The 13,296-nt window shown below is 47.3% G+C and overlaps 2 protein-coding genes across 5 annotated transcripts; one reads left to right on the forward strand and one right to left on the reverse strand.

The window, feature by feature from the left end:
- Positions 1 to 3,601: 3,601 nt before the first annotated feature.
- Positions 3,602 to 10,175, reverse strand: TMEM38A (transmembrane protein 38A). Of its 4 annotated transcripts, none has more exons than XM_023942892.2 (7): positions 9,872 to 10,148; positions 8,281 to 8,359; positions 7,725 to 7,881; positions 6,625 to 6,809; positions 6,074 to 6,161; positions 5,851 to 5,968; positions 3,602 to 5,608 (listed from the first exon to the last, which is right to left on the reverse strand). In XM_023942892.2, exons 3-7 carry the CDS (start codon positions 7,868 to 7,870, stop codon positions 5,384 to 5,386), a joined length of 762 nt encoding a protein of 253 aa, XP_023798660.1. In that variant the 5' UTR covers positions 7,871 to 7,881; positions 8,281 to 8,359; positions 9,872 to 10,148; the 3' UTR covers positions 3,602 to 5,383. The 4 variants fall into 4 exon arrangements, with proteins under 4 accessions (XP_023798660.1, XP_086719040.1, XP_086719041.1 ...); XM_086862914.1 differs by having other exon boundaries at positions 8,674 to 9,971; XM_086862915.1 differs by having other exon boundaries at positions 9,618 to 9,880.
- SMIM7 (small integral membrane protein 7) lies at positions 10,137 to 12,501 on the forward strand. Its single transcript, XM_086862916.1, has 5 exons — positions 10,137 to 10,266; positions 10,570 to 10,611; positions 10,695 to 10,747; positions 11,351 to 11,441; positions 11,863 to 12,501. Exons 1-5 carry the CDS (start codon positions 10,241 to 10,243, stop codon positions 11,876 to 11,878), a joined length of 228 nt encoding a protein of 75 aa, XP_086719042.1. The 5' UTR covers positions 10,137 to 10,240; the 3' UTR covers positions 11,879 to 12,501.
- Positions 12,502 to 13,296: the final 795 nt, after the last annotated feature.

Genomic DNA, 13,296 nt, shown 5'->3' on the forward strand with positions numbered 1-13,296 from the left:
GAGCCTTACCTCGAGAGACAGACAGCACAGAGCCCACATTAGGGTTTAGCCTACATTATTCTAAATCTAATCTAAGCAACACCAGGACTCTGAAGGCATGGATTTTTTTAGGCTGCATTTCAAGGCACCGCAATCTGGGATGTGTTCCCTGTTTCTCCCACTGCATCTCCTGCCATTGTCACTGATCTCACCGGCTCTTGTCACACACACAAAGAAAATCAGCTTCCCTCGCTGTTTCAGGCAGCTGGAGGCACTGGGAGCAGAGGTGCCCCAGCCTGCAGAGGTTTTTTTTTGGGATGCCAAGACCTGACAGCTCCATTGAGGAGCACCAGGGGCTGGGATATTTGGGAAGCAGCAATTCGCTTTCTGCAGGAATGCCGAGTCTGTGTTACGGGTTTGGGGGAGTTCGCTGTAATTTGCAAATCAAAACCAAACAAAGTCAGCCAACGAAATCTTTTCCGGGGATATTCTGGATTTCCTCAGGCTATAAAAATGTTGAAGCCTCTAAACATCTCAGACCTGTTTTCCTGCATTCCAGGGCTATAGCCTACCTGTACCCTAAGGCTAAGATGGAATCGCTGTCTCACACCGATTCTTCCTGACATTCACAAGCTCTTTAAAAAAATTCCCTCCCCAAATTCGCTTTTGGCAAGTAAAGGAAGCAGATAAGGAAATATAAATGGCACTTTTTCTAAGGATAATGTGTGAAAGACGCAAATGCACAAGTGTGAAGGAGAGACCAGACTCCAAGGTATTCATGACTGTTGATCTTAGCACTATCAACATCTTTTTGTCACAGATGTCATCACAGAGGTGAAGTGAGTAGCAACTGTGACTCAGGATGGCAGCGTGGGCTCTGGCATGACAGAGAACCGATTTCTCACTCTCTGCCTGTTCCCTGAACCATCAGCCCCCAACAGCTTGTTCACAGACTGCTGCCTTCGGAGCAGGATTAAATTCTTAGCTGGGAGGTAATTTTGTGGGTGTTTACCAAATCATGTTGATGTCTGATGAAATTCAAACCCCTTTAACTGGCATTTCCTTGTGGTGGATGGGCAGGCAGGATGAACCAGATGCCTTGGGGCCAATACTAAGAGCATCCTAAAGAGGAAAATATCAACCCACTGTGCAGAGTATTTGGCATCAACAGCATCATTTCTCCCTTTTGAGTGGTTTGCCTTGTCTGTGTCCCGTCTTCCTGGATGGAAACAGCTCACACTAAATCCAAACTACCTTTGAGAGCTTTCTGGAAAGTCTTGTATAGATGTATATTCTTATTTCTCGTTATTTGGGCAAAGAATTAAAATGTCTTGAGAGAAAAATCTTTGCTGCAGCAAAAATCCTGGGTATCTAAGGCCATAGGAAATGCTGTTTTATCTCAGCCTTTTCTTATCATTCTCATGGGGGCCAGTTGCATCCTCTAAAGAATAGCACAAGAACCATAAAACAGAGACTCATAGCTAAGGGCCAGATAAATCTGTGCTACTCTGAAACACTTAAAGCTCGAATTTTTAATGCTTTTGTCTGCCCTTAAAGCACCATGAACAGGCTGCAGGAAGGAGCAGGCATTTGGCAGCTGATCATCTGGCAAGTGTTAAAAGGCTGTACAGCTCAGGACACAGCCAAGGTAACATCCATCTTTATCCTCTAGGTCTTTCTGCTTTGCTGGATTATATAATTTGTTTATTCTTTGGACAAAGTGTGCAACAATGTAAATATTGGCATCAATAACAAAAGGAGAAGTGGAAACCAGGAGCACTGGTTGCTCTGGCTTGGTGCTCTTGCACTGGCTTTGCCCTTTCTTACACAAACTAAAATTCTTTCCTTTGCTTTTCTCATTTTGTTACTTCATTTGCTGTGAAGAATTATTAATGCTCTATGTAAAATTATCCTCTGGGTTTGTTTGTTATTCTTTTAATTACAAATACATAAGGCCTGTGGAGTTTCCCTGTCTGTGGAGCTGATCTGCCATGATGGAAAAGCTGCAGGCACCGGGTTTGGCTCTGCAACAGGAAAGAGAAACCTGTCAATCCACATGAAATGCTGAAACAGCAACTGAAACATTTGCTTTTCCCAGCAGGCACCCAGGGCCTCTTTGAGGATTAAACCTACTGCTAAATTTAGCCTGGTCTCACTGGAGTCAGTATCAGAAGTTATCAGATCAGGACATCTCTGGAGGGAATGACGTCTGTCCCATGGAAGTCTGAGCCCGGGCAGGCTCCTGTCCTGCAGCAGAGTTGGGAATATTCTGTGGAGCCAGAGACTCCAGAGACATTGTAGGATTCTTCAGACGTGAAAAATCTGCTGTCATCAGACTGTTCACTTACAGGTCCTGAGCAAAATAACCCTGAACTGGATGTCACAGGGCAGAAGAATGGTTAAACCAGCTGAAACATTGTGATCCATTATTTTCTGAGTTGTTTTTTTGAGTGAAAGACTTGCACTGACCTTTTCCATCCGTGGATCATACCAATGGAAATTCCCTTCTCCAGTGCAATTTACACTCTCATCTGCTCTAAATTAAGGAGTGTTTACAATTTAAAAGAGCTAAATCTGTGGGGGAGACAAGAGAAACCCTTGAAAATATAAACAGGCTTTGCAGATTGTTTGGGTCGACTGGCTGTGTCATGATTTCCTCATCACTTCCACCCCTGAGCTGTGGAAACAAATTACTCCATCCCTTTAGGAAACACCCCACTCCCATTTCCTTTCTGTTTGGAGCAGAGCCTGAAGGAAGGAAGTGTCTGGATGGGTCAGGTGGAGCTTCCCAGAGGTGCTGGAGCAGCCCCCATGTCTCCACAGCCCTGGTTAAGGTCTGCTGCTTTTTCAAAGGCCCATTTTTGCTTCTTGGGATGAAGGACACCAGGCTGGAATTGTACCAGACTGCCAGTGCTGAGCCATGGAAATTCAAGACAAGTTCCATCTCTCTCACTGGGAAAGGCTTCACTAAATGGAACTTGTGACTCCTCTGTGGCTGTTGTCTTCTCAGAATTAATCCCACTCCTGTTGGGTATTCTGAAGGTGTTCAGAGCTTAAATTTTAACCTCCTTTGGAATATTTCTTCTCTCTGTGTTTGATTAGAAGCATGTGATTTGACTCAGTCCGATTTGATTCAGGGTCCAAAGACTCTGAAGAGCAGAGACTCTGCACTCAGAGAGCAGAGCAGCAGCTATGGGACCATGGTAAATATTCACTCATGCAGAGAATTTTGATTTTTTTTTCCAGTTTTAAATACTGATACTCCACAAAAATATGCTGGAACTGTGTGTGTGTGTGTATATTTACCAGTCCCAGGTGAATGCCCTCCTCCCTCTTACAGTGACAAAAGGAAAAGTAGAGACAACTGGTATAAACACCAATTTCCTTATTTCCTTCCCTGAAATCTGAGGATGTCTTCTCTGAGAACAACACCACAAACACCTTTCACCCTGTTATTTCCATTTATAAAATGTTCAGACACATCTGTAGGACATAAAGTCTGATCTCTTTCTTCACCCAGAATCATTTTGGCCCCAGGTCCTGGTGACACAGAGCTCCCACGTGCCTGCCTGGGACTGGGAAGGGTAAAACAAACACAGAGATTTCCTCAGCTGCCACTGGACAGAGTCACTTCACAATTTTTATTTGTTGACGGCTTTTATAAAACAAAATTCCCCTTGGATCAGACATCTCATAAAACATTTATTCAGTGTCATGCATGCACATCAGGTTCCAGCAGAGCAGCATCTGCAGGACCAGACAGTGGAGCTGTCAGGCAGAATTCCTGCTTTCTACTGAAGGGGAGGGAAACTCACAAAATTAAGGCACTGTCAAACCCCAAGCCCACAGATGATTTGACCTTTCCTACTGGCTTTCCTCTGCCTGCACACAAGGATGGTTTCTTATCTTTCATTAACCGTCAGTTGCAATTTTGAACAGGGATACACACACAAACCCTCACTTCTCTTACATCCTGTTTCCATTCCCAGCTGCAATGGAAACAGCAGCAAACCTCACTGCTAGGGATGGAAAATACCCAGTGCTACATCCCCAGGCTTGCCACTCTCACTGTGTGATCCCAGCCCTTGGAAGATGCCATTTATAAGAACAAAATCAATTATAAGAACAGCTTTGAACTACTCTAAAAGCCAGTGTTCACTAAGCAGAACATGAATGAGCTGACAGAACCCTCCTGAGCCATGCAAGGCAGTTCAGATTCTTCACTTGTTGGGCACAAGCTGCATTCACAGCCCAGCAGTTTGGCCCGAGGGGACCTACAGAAAGTAATCAATATTTTCAGCTGATGTGCTTTTATCAGTCCTTTAAAATAGTTTTTCATCAGCTGGTGAAATGCCCTGCTTCAGCTTTTCTATCTGAATTTAAGAATATAGGAAAGGTTTCTTCCTGCACCCAGGGAGTGTTTGGGCTGTCCTGGAGCACACCAAGATCACTGTGAACCCAAAGCAGCACAGGGCTGGGGGCTCAGGGCCACAATCAGAAATTCCAATTGCAATGTTAAAAAAAAGCGATTCAGGTCCATGACTTAGGTGCCCTGGCAATTATAAATAAATAGTAATAAATACTTACACTCACACACACTCTTGTATCCCACAGGATTACAAACAAACCAGAGCCATGCTTCTCCCCTGGTTCAATAGGATCAGGTTTGGGGTGGGACACTCTCAGTAACAACGTGCAGCAATGCCACACACAGCCTAGGATAGTGACAGTGCCAACACATGGCACTGGGAGCACTTCACAGCTTCAGAGCTCTTGCAAACACAGACTTGGCTGAGCAAATTACAACGTCCTGACCATCAGAATCAGAGGGAACTGAGGTGAACAGGGTTTGGCTCGGCCAAAGGCCATGTCCTTATTGCATTTAAAATGTCACATTACTTGGAGATATGGCAGGTGTGGGAGCTGGGAAAAACCAGACCAGGCTCATATTAGGCCACTTAATGAAACCTGATTTCCACATTGTGTCTTAACAGTTTGTTGTTTTGGCAGACACTGAAAAGGTCAGTGAAATCTCAAAGGAACTTAAAGAGTTGCAGGAACACAAACCATTCCCCCCATTCATAAACACAGTGAAAGATTTTACATCAATTGAAAATGCTGCATCAGATTTGCTGACAGCTTGGGAACTGGCACCTACTTACCACCCTGGCACAAATCTACAAATCCCTGAAAATCTGATCAGAATAGAGAGGCACAGACCAAGAAGCAAGCAGCAGCACAGAGAGCAAAAATGAAATTCAGGGACCCGGCTGGCAGTGTCCTGGCTTCCACCTCTCCTCTGGAGTCTGAGAGAGAAGGACTGGAGCATAAAGGAGGTCACAGGTGGCTTTGAGACTCAGCTCTGGAAGAATTTTCTTGGCCTATTTTCTGTGCCGTTGCTTTTTTATTCAGCTTTTTTTGCCTTCCGTTTCCTCGTGCCTTCGTTCAGCTCCTCTTTGGACTTGGCAGGAGGAGGAGGAGGAGGGTGGGAAACCTCGTGGGAGGCCCCGTGGTGGTCATGGTGGTGGCTTGGGTGCCCACTGGAAACAGAGCCAAAGAGGACGGGGCAGATGAGGTTTTCCAGCGGAGCAAAAGGTGAGGCGTGGGAGTGAGTGGCCGTCATGAAAACCTGCCAGGCAACAGGGAACACTTAGAGATCACACAGAGCAATGAAATACTGACCACTGAGCATTCCACTGACCCCAGATAAAGTCCCTGCTGCTACATGACTCGAGGCACAAGGAGCTGCTTGTGTGATGGAGAATTCAGCATTGAATTTCCCCAGCAGTGAATCCTGCAGTGGCTCAGGAAGGTGAATATTCCCAGTTTAAACTCTGTAATTTGCTGGCAACAAAGCTGCTGTAAACTTACCTTGCAGACTATCATGAACATGGTGAAAAAGAAGATGAGGTTGGCTTCAGAGATAGGGAGCCAGTGAGTCTGCTGCAGAGTGAAGAGGACTGTGCCATACAGACTGGCCTTTGTGGGGCTGGAAGAGAAAGAAAGAGGTTTTCTGGAAGGTTTGCACCCAGCCCTGACTGGTTCTTTCATTTCATTCTTCATCTGACTGGGAATTTCCAGGCTGCTGACTTACAAGGACATATGAAGAATTTCATTTGTTTCAGGCTTCCAGACCCCACGCAGCAGCTGCTCAAAGTTCGACATCAAGGCCACACCAGAACCTGTGAGACAGAGAGACCTGTCAAAGAGCTGAAGCTACCACAGGACAGGGTTCTGGATCTTCAAGGGGACAAAGGGTTCTTGACATTCTCCCCAAATTTAAAAGTTAGCCTAAGCCAACAGAGCAGGGCAAATGCTTCCTTGACTTTCTACCAAGTGGGTCCTGATGCAGGGAAAAGGCATTTGCCTCTTGCAGGTATTGCTGCTCAAGTGCTTGCTCCAAACACACCCTTAAAGGAAAACTGACTGGCAGAACCCCGTGAAAGACACAGGTGAGGTCACAGATCACGGGAGAAAGAACAAAGAACTCCTGACTCCAGCTCTTCAACCATTCTGCGAGACTGCACAAACACCTGCGTGGTGGGAACGCAGCCCCAGCCCACATCCCCTCCCTGCTGCTCCCCCTGAGCTGCCCCCACGCTGTCCCAGCCCTCCCTGCAGCCTCTGGAGCATCTCAGGTGTCACCTTTGACCCATCCCGTGGCCATCATCACGAACCACCCGTGGTGGTACTGGTGGTGGGCGTGGTGCACCCCGGCCGCGATCTTGCGCACCCGGACCACCTCCTTCATGGCCACGAAGATGAGCTTCACGGGCAGGAAGCTGACACACTTGTAGAAGAGGTTCATGGGGCAGAAGAATATCAGGTACCTGCAAAAAGACCAGTGATTTGTTCTGATCTGGGTTTTGCAGAGAGGGGTAGTGTGGTGGCAGATATGAGTTATGGCAGGTGGGGGTGAAAGAGAAGAAAAATATTAAAAAAATATTCCTAATTTCATAGCTAATTCTAAAGGGAAACCAGCATGCAACAGCCCAGAGAGCCCTCAGTAACTCAGAGTCCGCACTACTAATACTCCAACTTGAATACAACACAGTAATTTTAATTCAGAACATTTTTGAAGTTTGTGTCTTGTATGGTCCAGAAGCATCAGCTCATACAGAACAAGAATCTACATATACTGAAATGATATTCAGACAGAGGACAGATTTCAAATACTCTTTTTTTCCAAAAGACTGCTAAATTTTTCAGCCCTAAAAGAAGATCTTTTTCTTTATTTTCTCAAGTACAGAAAACTAGATAGCTGAGGGATTTACTCTGAGACTTCTGTTTATGAAAATTTCATTCACAGTGTGTTTCCCAACACTGCTCTTTCTGCCACATAAAAGCACCTACAACCCATAGACAGTGGGGAAGTTAAAGGTTAATTTGTGCACAATCCACCAACACAGCGAATAAAATGCCCCCAAATCTTCAGGATGTGCCACTCCTCACTCCGTGGGATCCGCGGGTGCTGCTGCTGCTGCGGTTTGGCGCGGGCTCAGCAGTGGCTGCTATGAATAGAAGTGCCCCAGCCCAGATAATCACAGCATTAGGCAACTGGTCAGGGAAACTGGGAACCAGAGCCAGGAGTGCAAGAGCCTCAAAGACTGCCTCAGCCCACCTCAGTTTATCCCTGTGAGATCAGAGCTGTGTCCCACAGGGAGAACACCTCCCTCCACACCTCCCTCCCCGGCGCAGCGCTGGGAGCAGCTCGTGCCACATCAGGAGGGCTGCAGGGCACTCACCACACTGCTGTGGCCAGGATGACACTGGAGTTGTGGCTGAAGTAGCCAATGGGTGCCTCTCCCAGCAGCAGATCAGCGAGGATGTAGCTCCCAAAGCAGTGGAGCATAGCACAGAGCCAGGAGGCAAAAGGGCTCTTCCGGGACATCTCCACGGCTCCTGTGAAAAAATTTGGGAATCACGGAGTCACCAATGTTGGAGAGACCCTCAAGGCCATCCAGTCCAGCCTCAGTGAGAAGACGGATCTAGCGATTAAGCAGGAACTTCAACACCCAGTAAGAGAGAGGCTCGAGGTGCGTGTTCTCCCACAAAGCAGCTCAAAGAAAAGTGCTTGTAAAACAAAATACCAAAGTGTGAAGCCCAAACAAGTACCAGAGATAGTCAAGAAATGATCACAGCCTGCAGACCCCCCCAAAGGTCTCAGGTGAACAGAGTCATTAGAAGTTTATGAATTGGCTGAGAGATTCTCTCCTTTATTTGCTACTAGCAGAAAGAACACTTTTTTTCCCTTGAAATCAATGTGGTTTTACAGTCTAAAAATAAAATGCATACTAGTACCATTCTCTCCACTGCTTCAACCTAGGTGCCCTCTAGAATTCATGAACAATCTGTTCAGTTCTTTCATTCATAAGATAACCTGCAAAAATAGAACAGGAATTCTTAATCTTTGAGAGAAGAGGATTTGAGGGTTCTTCCCCACTCCTGTACTAGTCTGGAAATACTTTGTGGTCTCCTCCCACAATCTGCTATGGCCTTTTTTTAAATTCCTATAGCAATTTTCATCCACCTTTGCACTTTTTCAGGGAAAACTCCCAACAACATCAATTCTGTGAGGTTGTTTCATCACCCTTAAACTGCTCCAGAATCCTTTGTGCGGCATTTCAGACAAAAAACTGTTCGGTGAGCATATAAAGAGAGAAAATGCTACAAATGTTATGTCAGCATGATTACCTGGTACACATTAAACAGCAGGAAGTGGATGAGCATGAGTCAAAGCTGTGAGTGCCCAGGCTCTTCCATCCTCTGGGACATTTGAACCAGCTGAAAACACAGCGGCAGCGAGACAGCTGCAACAGCCGAGACATGAAACTGGTTCTATAGGAACCTGAGGTTTAGCTTGAGGCTTAAATTTAGTAACACTTGTTTTTCCTTGGCTCTACAAAGCCATGCTGTCTCCAAGGAGGAAACAGGACGGTTCTGTCCTGACACTGATCCTCAGCCCAGGAGCTGTGGGATGGGAGCTGTAGGAATCTGGGGAAGAGTACACCCCAGCCTTACCCAGTCCCAAGAGGATTCCTGGGCTTGCATATATTTAAAAGCTATTTTTGTGAGGGCTGCCTGTTATTTGTTCGGTTCAGGACTCCATGCTGGAAGGCAGCTGGGAGTGATCAGGCCTGGAAAGTCCAGCACTTGTTTACAGGGAGTTTAATGGGAACAGCGTGTGGATTGTACGGCTCGGAGGTCGCACAACCTGAGGTTTGAAAATCATTCCCGAGCTTGGGGTTGGTTTTCCCTTCAGCCACCGTGCAGCCACAGTGAAACTGCTCAAAACAGAGCATGGAGTGCACACGTTGTCAAAAACAGAGGGAAAGTGGCGTTTGAAAAAGACCGAGGCACAGCCAGGCTGTGACAAGGCAGAAGGTGAGAGGCAAGGCGCAGATCTATCGATCCGTGCAAGATAAACCCAAGAGAACAAACAAAGCAAGGTCAGTTATTGTGCCTGAGAACAGCTCAGGGTATGGTCCAGAGGGTGGGAAAAACCCTAGATTTTACTTCCAGCTCTTTTGTATATAAATAGAAGGAAGGTACCGCCACAAAAATATTCAAGCCAAGGGACCGGCCAGAAACGCAACTCTTAGTCCTGGGGTGGCAGCCAAGTGACCGAACTTAAATACCTCAATGCGGCCGGAATCCAGTCTTAAATAAAATCCAAGATTATTTCTCAAAATCAGAGCCACGGGTTGGTGGGGGTTTTTCCTGCTCTCCATAAGCAGAAGGAGGTGTCGGAGCTGCGGCATCGCCTGTGGCAGGCGGCAGAGAGGGACGGGCGGGCGGCTGAACCTGTTGGTGCGGGGCAGTGCGGGGTCTGTGCCGGCACAGCGGTACCGGAGCTCCCCCGGGGCCCCCCCGGCCCAAGGGCCGCACTCACCGGGCTCGTACTTGAGGTAGAGGACGGAGATGATGAAATAGGCGGTGTCGAACAGCGGGAACACCGGCAGCGCGGCGAAGGCGGCCGCCAGCTCCCCGAGGGGCAGCGCCTCCGCCAGATCCATCGCGGCCCCGGATCGCGGTTCTCAGCTCCCGGTTCTCGATTCCCGAGCCGGCTCCGCAGGCCCGTGCCGGGGCTGTGGGAGCTGCGCCCGGCGCTGCCCGGGCCCGGCCCCTCGCTCCGCTCCCCGCGGGTGTCCGGGCGCGGAGCCGCCGCTGCCGGAGCCGCCGCGGGCAGCGCAGGCGCCGCCGGCCCGGGCAGCGCCCGCCCCTTCCGCTTCCTCTGGGCCCCGGAGCCGCCGCCGGAGCCATGATCGGGGATCTGCTGCTCTGCGGGTACCGGGGCCGGGAACCGGCAGCGGCTCGGCCGGGTTAGCCCGGCCCGGCTGTGCCTGACTCTGTTCCCGTCCCCCTTCTCGACCCCTTCCTCCCTTCTCCATCCCCTCTCGACCCCCTTGCCCTTCTCCATCCCCCTTCTCCCTCCCCGGCCTCACTCCCCTTCTGGTCTCGCTTTTTCTGTCCTTTCCCTTTCTTCGTCCTCCTGTCCCTTTCCCCTTCCCCGGCCTCTTTCACGGTCCCCGACCCTTTCCCCCCTCTCCATCCCCGTTCCCCGTCCCCATTTCCCCGTCTCTCCCGCAGGACGCTGCTGGTGAACGCCGGTGCCGTGCTCAACTTCAGGCTGTGAGCGAACGGGGAGGGCGGGCGGGGGAACAGGGAGGGTTTTTTGGGTTTCACCTGCCTGACACGGCCCCTCTGCCCCGCAGGAGGAGGAGGGACACGGAGGGATTCGGAGAGGAGCCGAGGGAACCCACGACCGGTAACGGAGGGGATGCGGGAGCCGGGCACAGCCCTGCCCTGGGCCGCCAGGACTCGCACAGGACCGGGCTTTTCTGGAGGAAATCCTGGGCCAAACCACAGTTTTTCCGCCCCTTTTCGTTTGATGTGAATTGTTGTGGGGCTGGAATAACTGGCTTATTAACTTGTAAACTGGGATGTTCTGAAATGAGAAGAAACGCACAAAAAGGACATTTCTTGCAGCATTTTTGACTGTAGGTACCTGTGCTATAGAGGTAACTCTGCTCACTCCCTGATTGCCTTTTCCACGTGGATACACCCGTGTTGCTCCCCTGTAGCTCTGTTTGCTAGTTTAAAACCCCAGGAAGCCTTTGAACTACAACTGGTCTTTCCTTTTTTGCAGTGTGACCCCTTTTTATAATTCTTTGGTCATTTTGCAACGTATCCTTACAAAGTTGCACTGAACAGAGCATCCATCCTTCACCTAAAACCTCAAATTTCAATCTGAACTTTTTGTTGTGTTTTTTTTTTCCTCTCAAAGTAGCTTGTGTTTTTCAGGCAGTGCTGAAAATGTGATTGTTGGGTGTGTTTTTCATATCCAAAAGCTTCTCCTCTTGATTTCTAGGTGACAACATCAGAGAGTTTTTGCTGAGTCTCAGGTATTTTCGTATCTTCATTGCCTTGTGGAATATCTTCATGATGTTCTGCATGATTGTGTGAGTAATCCTGTGCAGCATCTTCTCACTTGGTTATAGAAAGTCATATATTGGCACTTTTCTTGCACATCTATCTCTTTTTTCATCTGTCTCTCCCACTCGATTTTTCCATAATCCTTTTTTACTTCATTCCTTTATTTCAGTTTTCAAATATGGGTTGATCTCACAGTTTTTTGCTAATGTGGGTACCTGTAGTGCATGAAAACCACCTGTGCCAGCACCTGAGTCATTCAGCCTCCAGCAGAGTGTTGCTTGTTGGGGGTTGCTCAAGTCAAACATCACCTGGGTTTAAATTTGGGGTTGTTTTTCATTTTGGGGTGGAAACCTACCAAGTTAATCAGATGAAATCAGCTGTTCACTGCTGTGGTTGTGACTGTTTCTCATCTACTTTTTTTTTTTTTTTTCCTGTTGCATCCCCCAGGTTATTTGGATCTTGAAAGCCACCCATGGACATGTTGGAAGAGACTTTTGGCTGGGAACAAACTTTTCTAGAAATAAAAATTCTGATGCTCTCCAGCTGCAGGCCCAGGCCTGTGGGGAGCCTGGGACACGCTCATCCCCTCCAGGTTCCTTCTCTGCCAGGGCTTGGAGCCACAACCTTCACACAAATTATCTCAGCTTCACTGAAAGAGAATTCTAACTTGGTTTTCTAAGCTCAGAGTGGGGAGCAGAGGAGAATTGGAGCCAGTTTTAAACCTCTGCCTTGGCAGTCCCAACTGGGGCTGTGCCAGGTCGTGTTACCCCTGTCCAAGGCACACTCTGTAGTTCTCAGTTTTGTGTAGATGTTGAGCAGTGTTCTTGTAAATTCTCACTATACCATTACTTTGTGGGAGGTGTAGAAAAGGAATATTCAAGAAAAAAAAAAAAAAAAAGCTCCCTGTTTTTCCAGAAAAATGTTTTTTTAAATTAATATTTCAAAGATTTTTTTTTTTCTAAGCAATATGTAAGGGATTTTGAATGGGAAAAAATGGCAAAAATAATTCTCTAAGCCAATGTTAAGAGATAATTTTGGAATAATCTTGGATTTGGTTGAATAAAATTGTTCTATTTAAGGGTAAAATATATATTTGATGCCATGTTCATTCTGTTATGGTGTATTTTGGGAAATTGTAACCAGTCCTGTAATTTGTCTGGAGTCTTGTGTTATTTATATTTAGTTGACCTCTGACCAACAGCTTTTCCCCAGAATCACCAAGATAATTTAACAGAGTGCAGTGCTAAGTATCTTTTAAATCAAACTGTAAACTGTTAGTGGGTTTCCACAGCTTCAGTTTCTTTAGCTGTTTAGGAGAAAGAGACCTGATTTAAATGATTCCCTGGCATGAGTTTTAGGGAGTATTTTGAATTTTATCTGGTGAGATGCAGATCTGCAGAGTCTGCTGCCCTGAGTTGGGCACCTGCAGCATTTTGAGTCATGCTCTTGGTTGAACTGAAGTTTTCACATTAATGAAACATGACAGGGGAAGGGTCATTTGAGGGAGGATGCCTGGCTGTAATGAACCCAGAAAAATACACAGGCCGGCTCCTTCAAACATGGCTTGAGCCATCCAGAAATACGTACAACCTTTGGTTAAATATAAACATATTCCTTGTCTGTAATTTCACTATATTTTAACCCTTTTCTGATTCTTTAGAATGAGGGAGAGAAAAAAAAGTGTGTTGCCACATACAATACAGGGGTTGACTCAATATGATTCCTAGAAAACATTTAGTGCCTAATCTTCATTAAACCAAATGTGAAGGGAAGGGTGGATGTGGCATCGCTCTGTGTGTGTGACCTGCTGCACACCACTGGGCTCAGGCCTGAGCTTTGAGCTTGGGGGGTTTTTTATTTCTCCTTGGAAAAATGACCCCG

Source organism: Cyanistes caeruleus, chromosome 25 (genome assembly GCF_971803275.1).
Source record: "Cyanistes caeruleus chromosome 25, bCyaCae1.hap1.1, whole genome shotgun sequence".
Taxonomy (NCBI): domain Eukaryota; kingdom Metazoa; phylum Chordata; class Aves; order Passeriformes; family Paridae; genus Cyanistes; species Cyanistes caeruleus.

Bases quoted from the DNA above. Each gene is read 5' to 3' on its own strand.
- SMIM7 (XM_086862916.1), top strand. From the start codon at position 10,241: ATGATCGGGGATCTGCTGCTCTGCGG. The intron at 10,267-10,569 runs GTACCGGGGCCG...TCTCTCCCGCAG, and splicing joins GGGGATCTGCTGCTCTGCGG to GACGCTGCTGGTGAACGCCG. The intron at 10,612-10,694 runs GTGAGCGAACGG...TCTGCCCCGCAG, and splicing joins GCCGTGCTCAACTTCAGGCT to GAGGAGGAGGGACACGGAGG.
- TMEM38A (XM_023942891.2), bottom strand. From the start codon at position 9,995: ATGGATCTGGCGGAGGCGCTGCCCCTCGGGGAGCTGGCGGCCGCCTTC. The intron at 7,882-9,871 runs GTGAGTGCGGCC...ATTTTTTCACAG, and splicing joins CTACCTCAAGTACGAGCCCG to GAGCCGTGGAGATGTCCCGG. The intron at 6,810-7,724 runs GTGAGTGCCCTG...GTCTTTTTGCAG, and splicing joins ATCCTGGCCACAGCAGTGTG to GTACCTGATATTCTTCTGCC.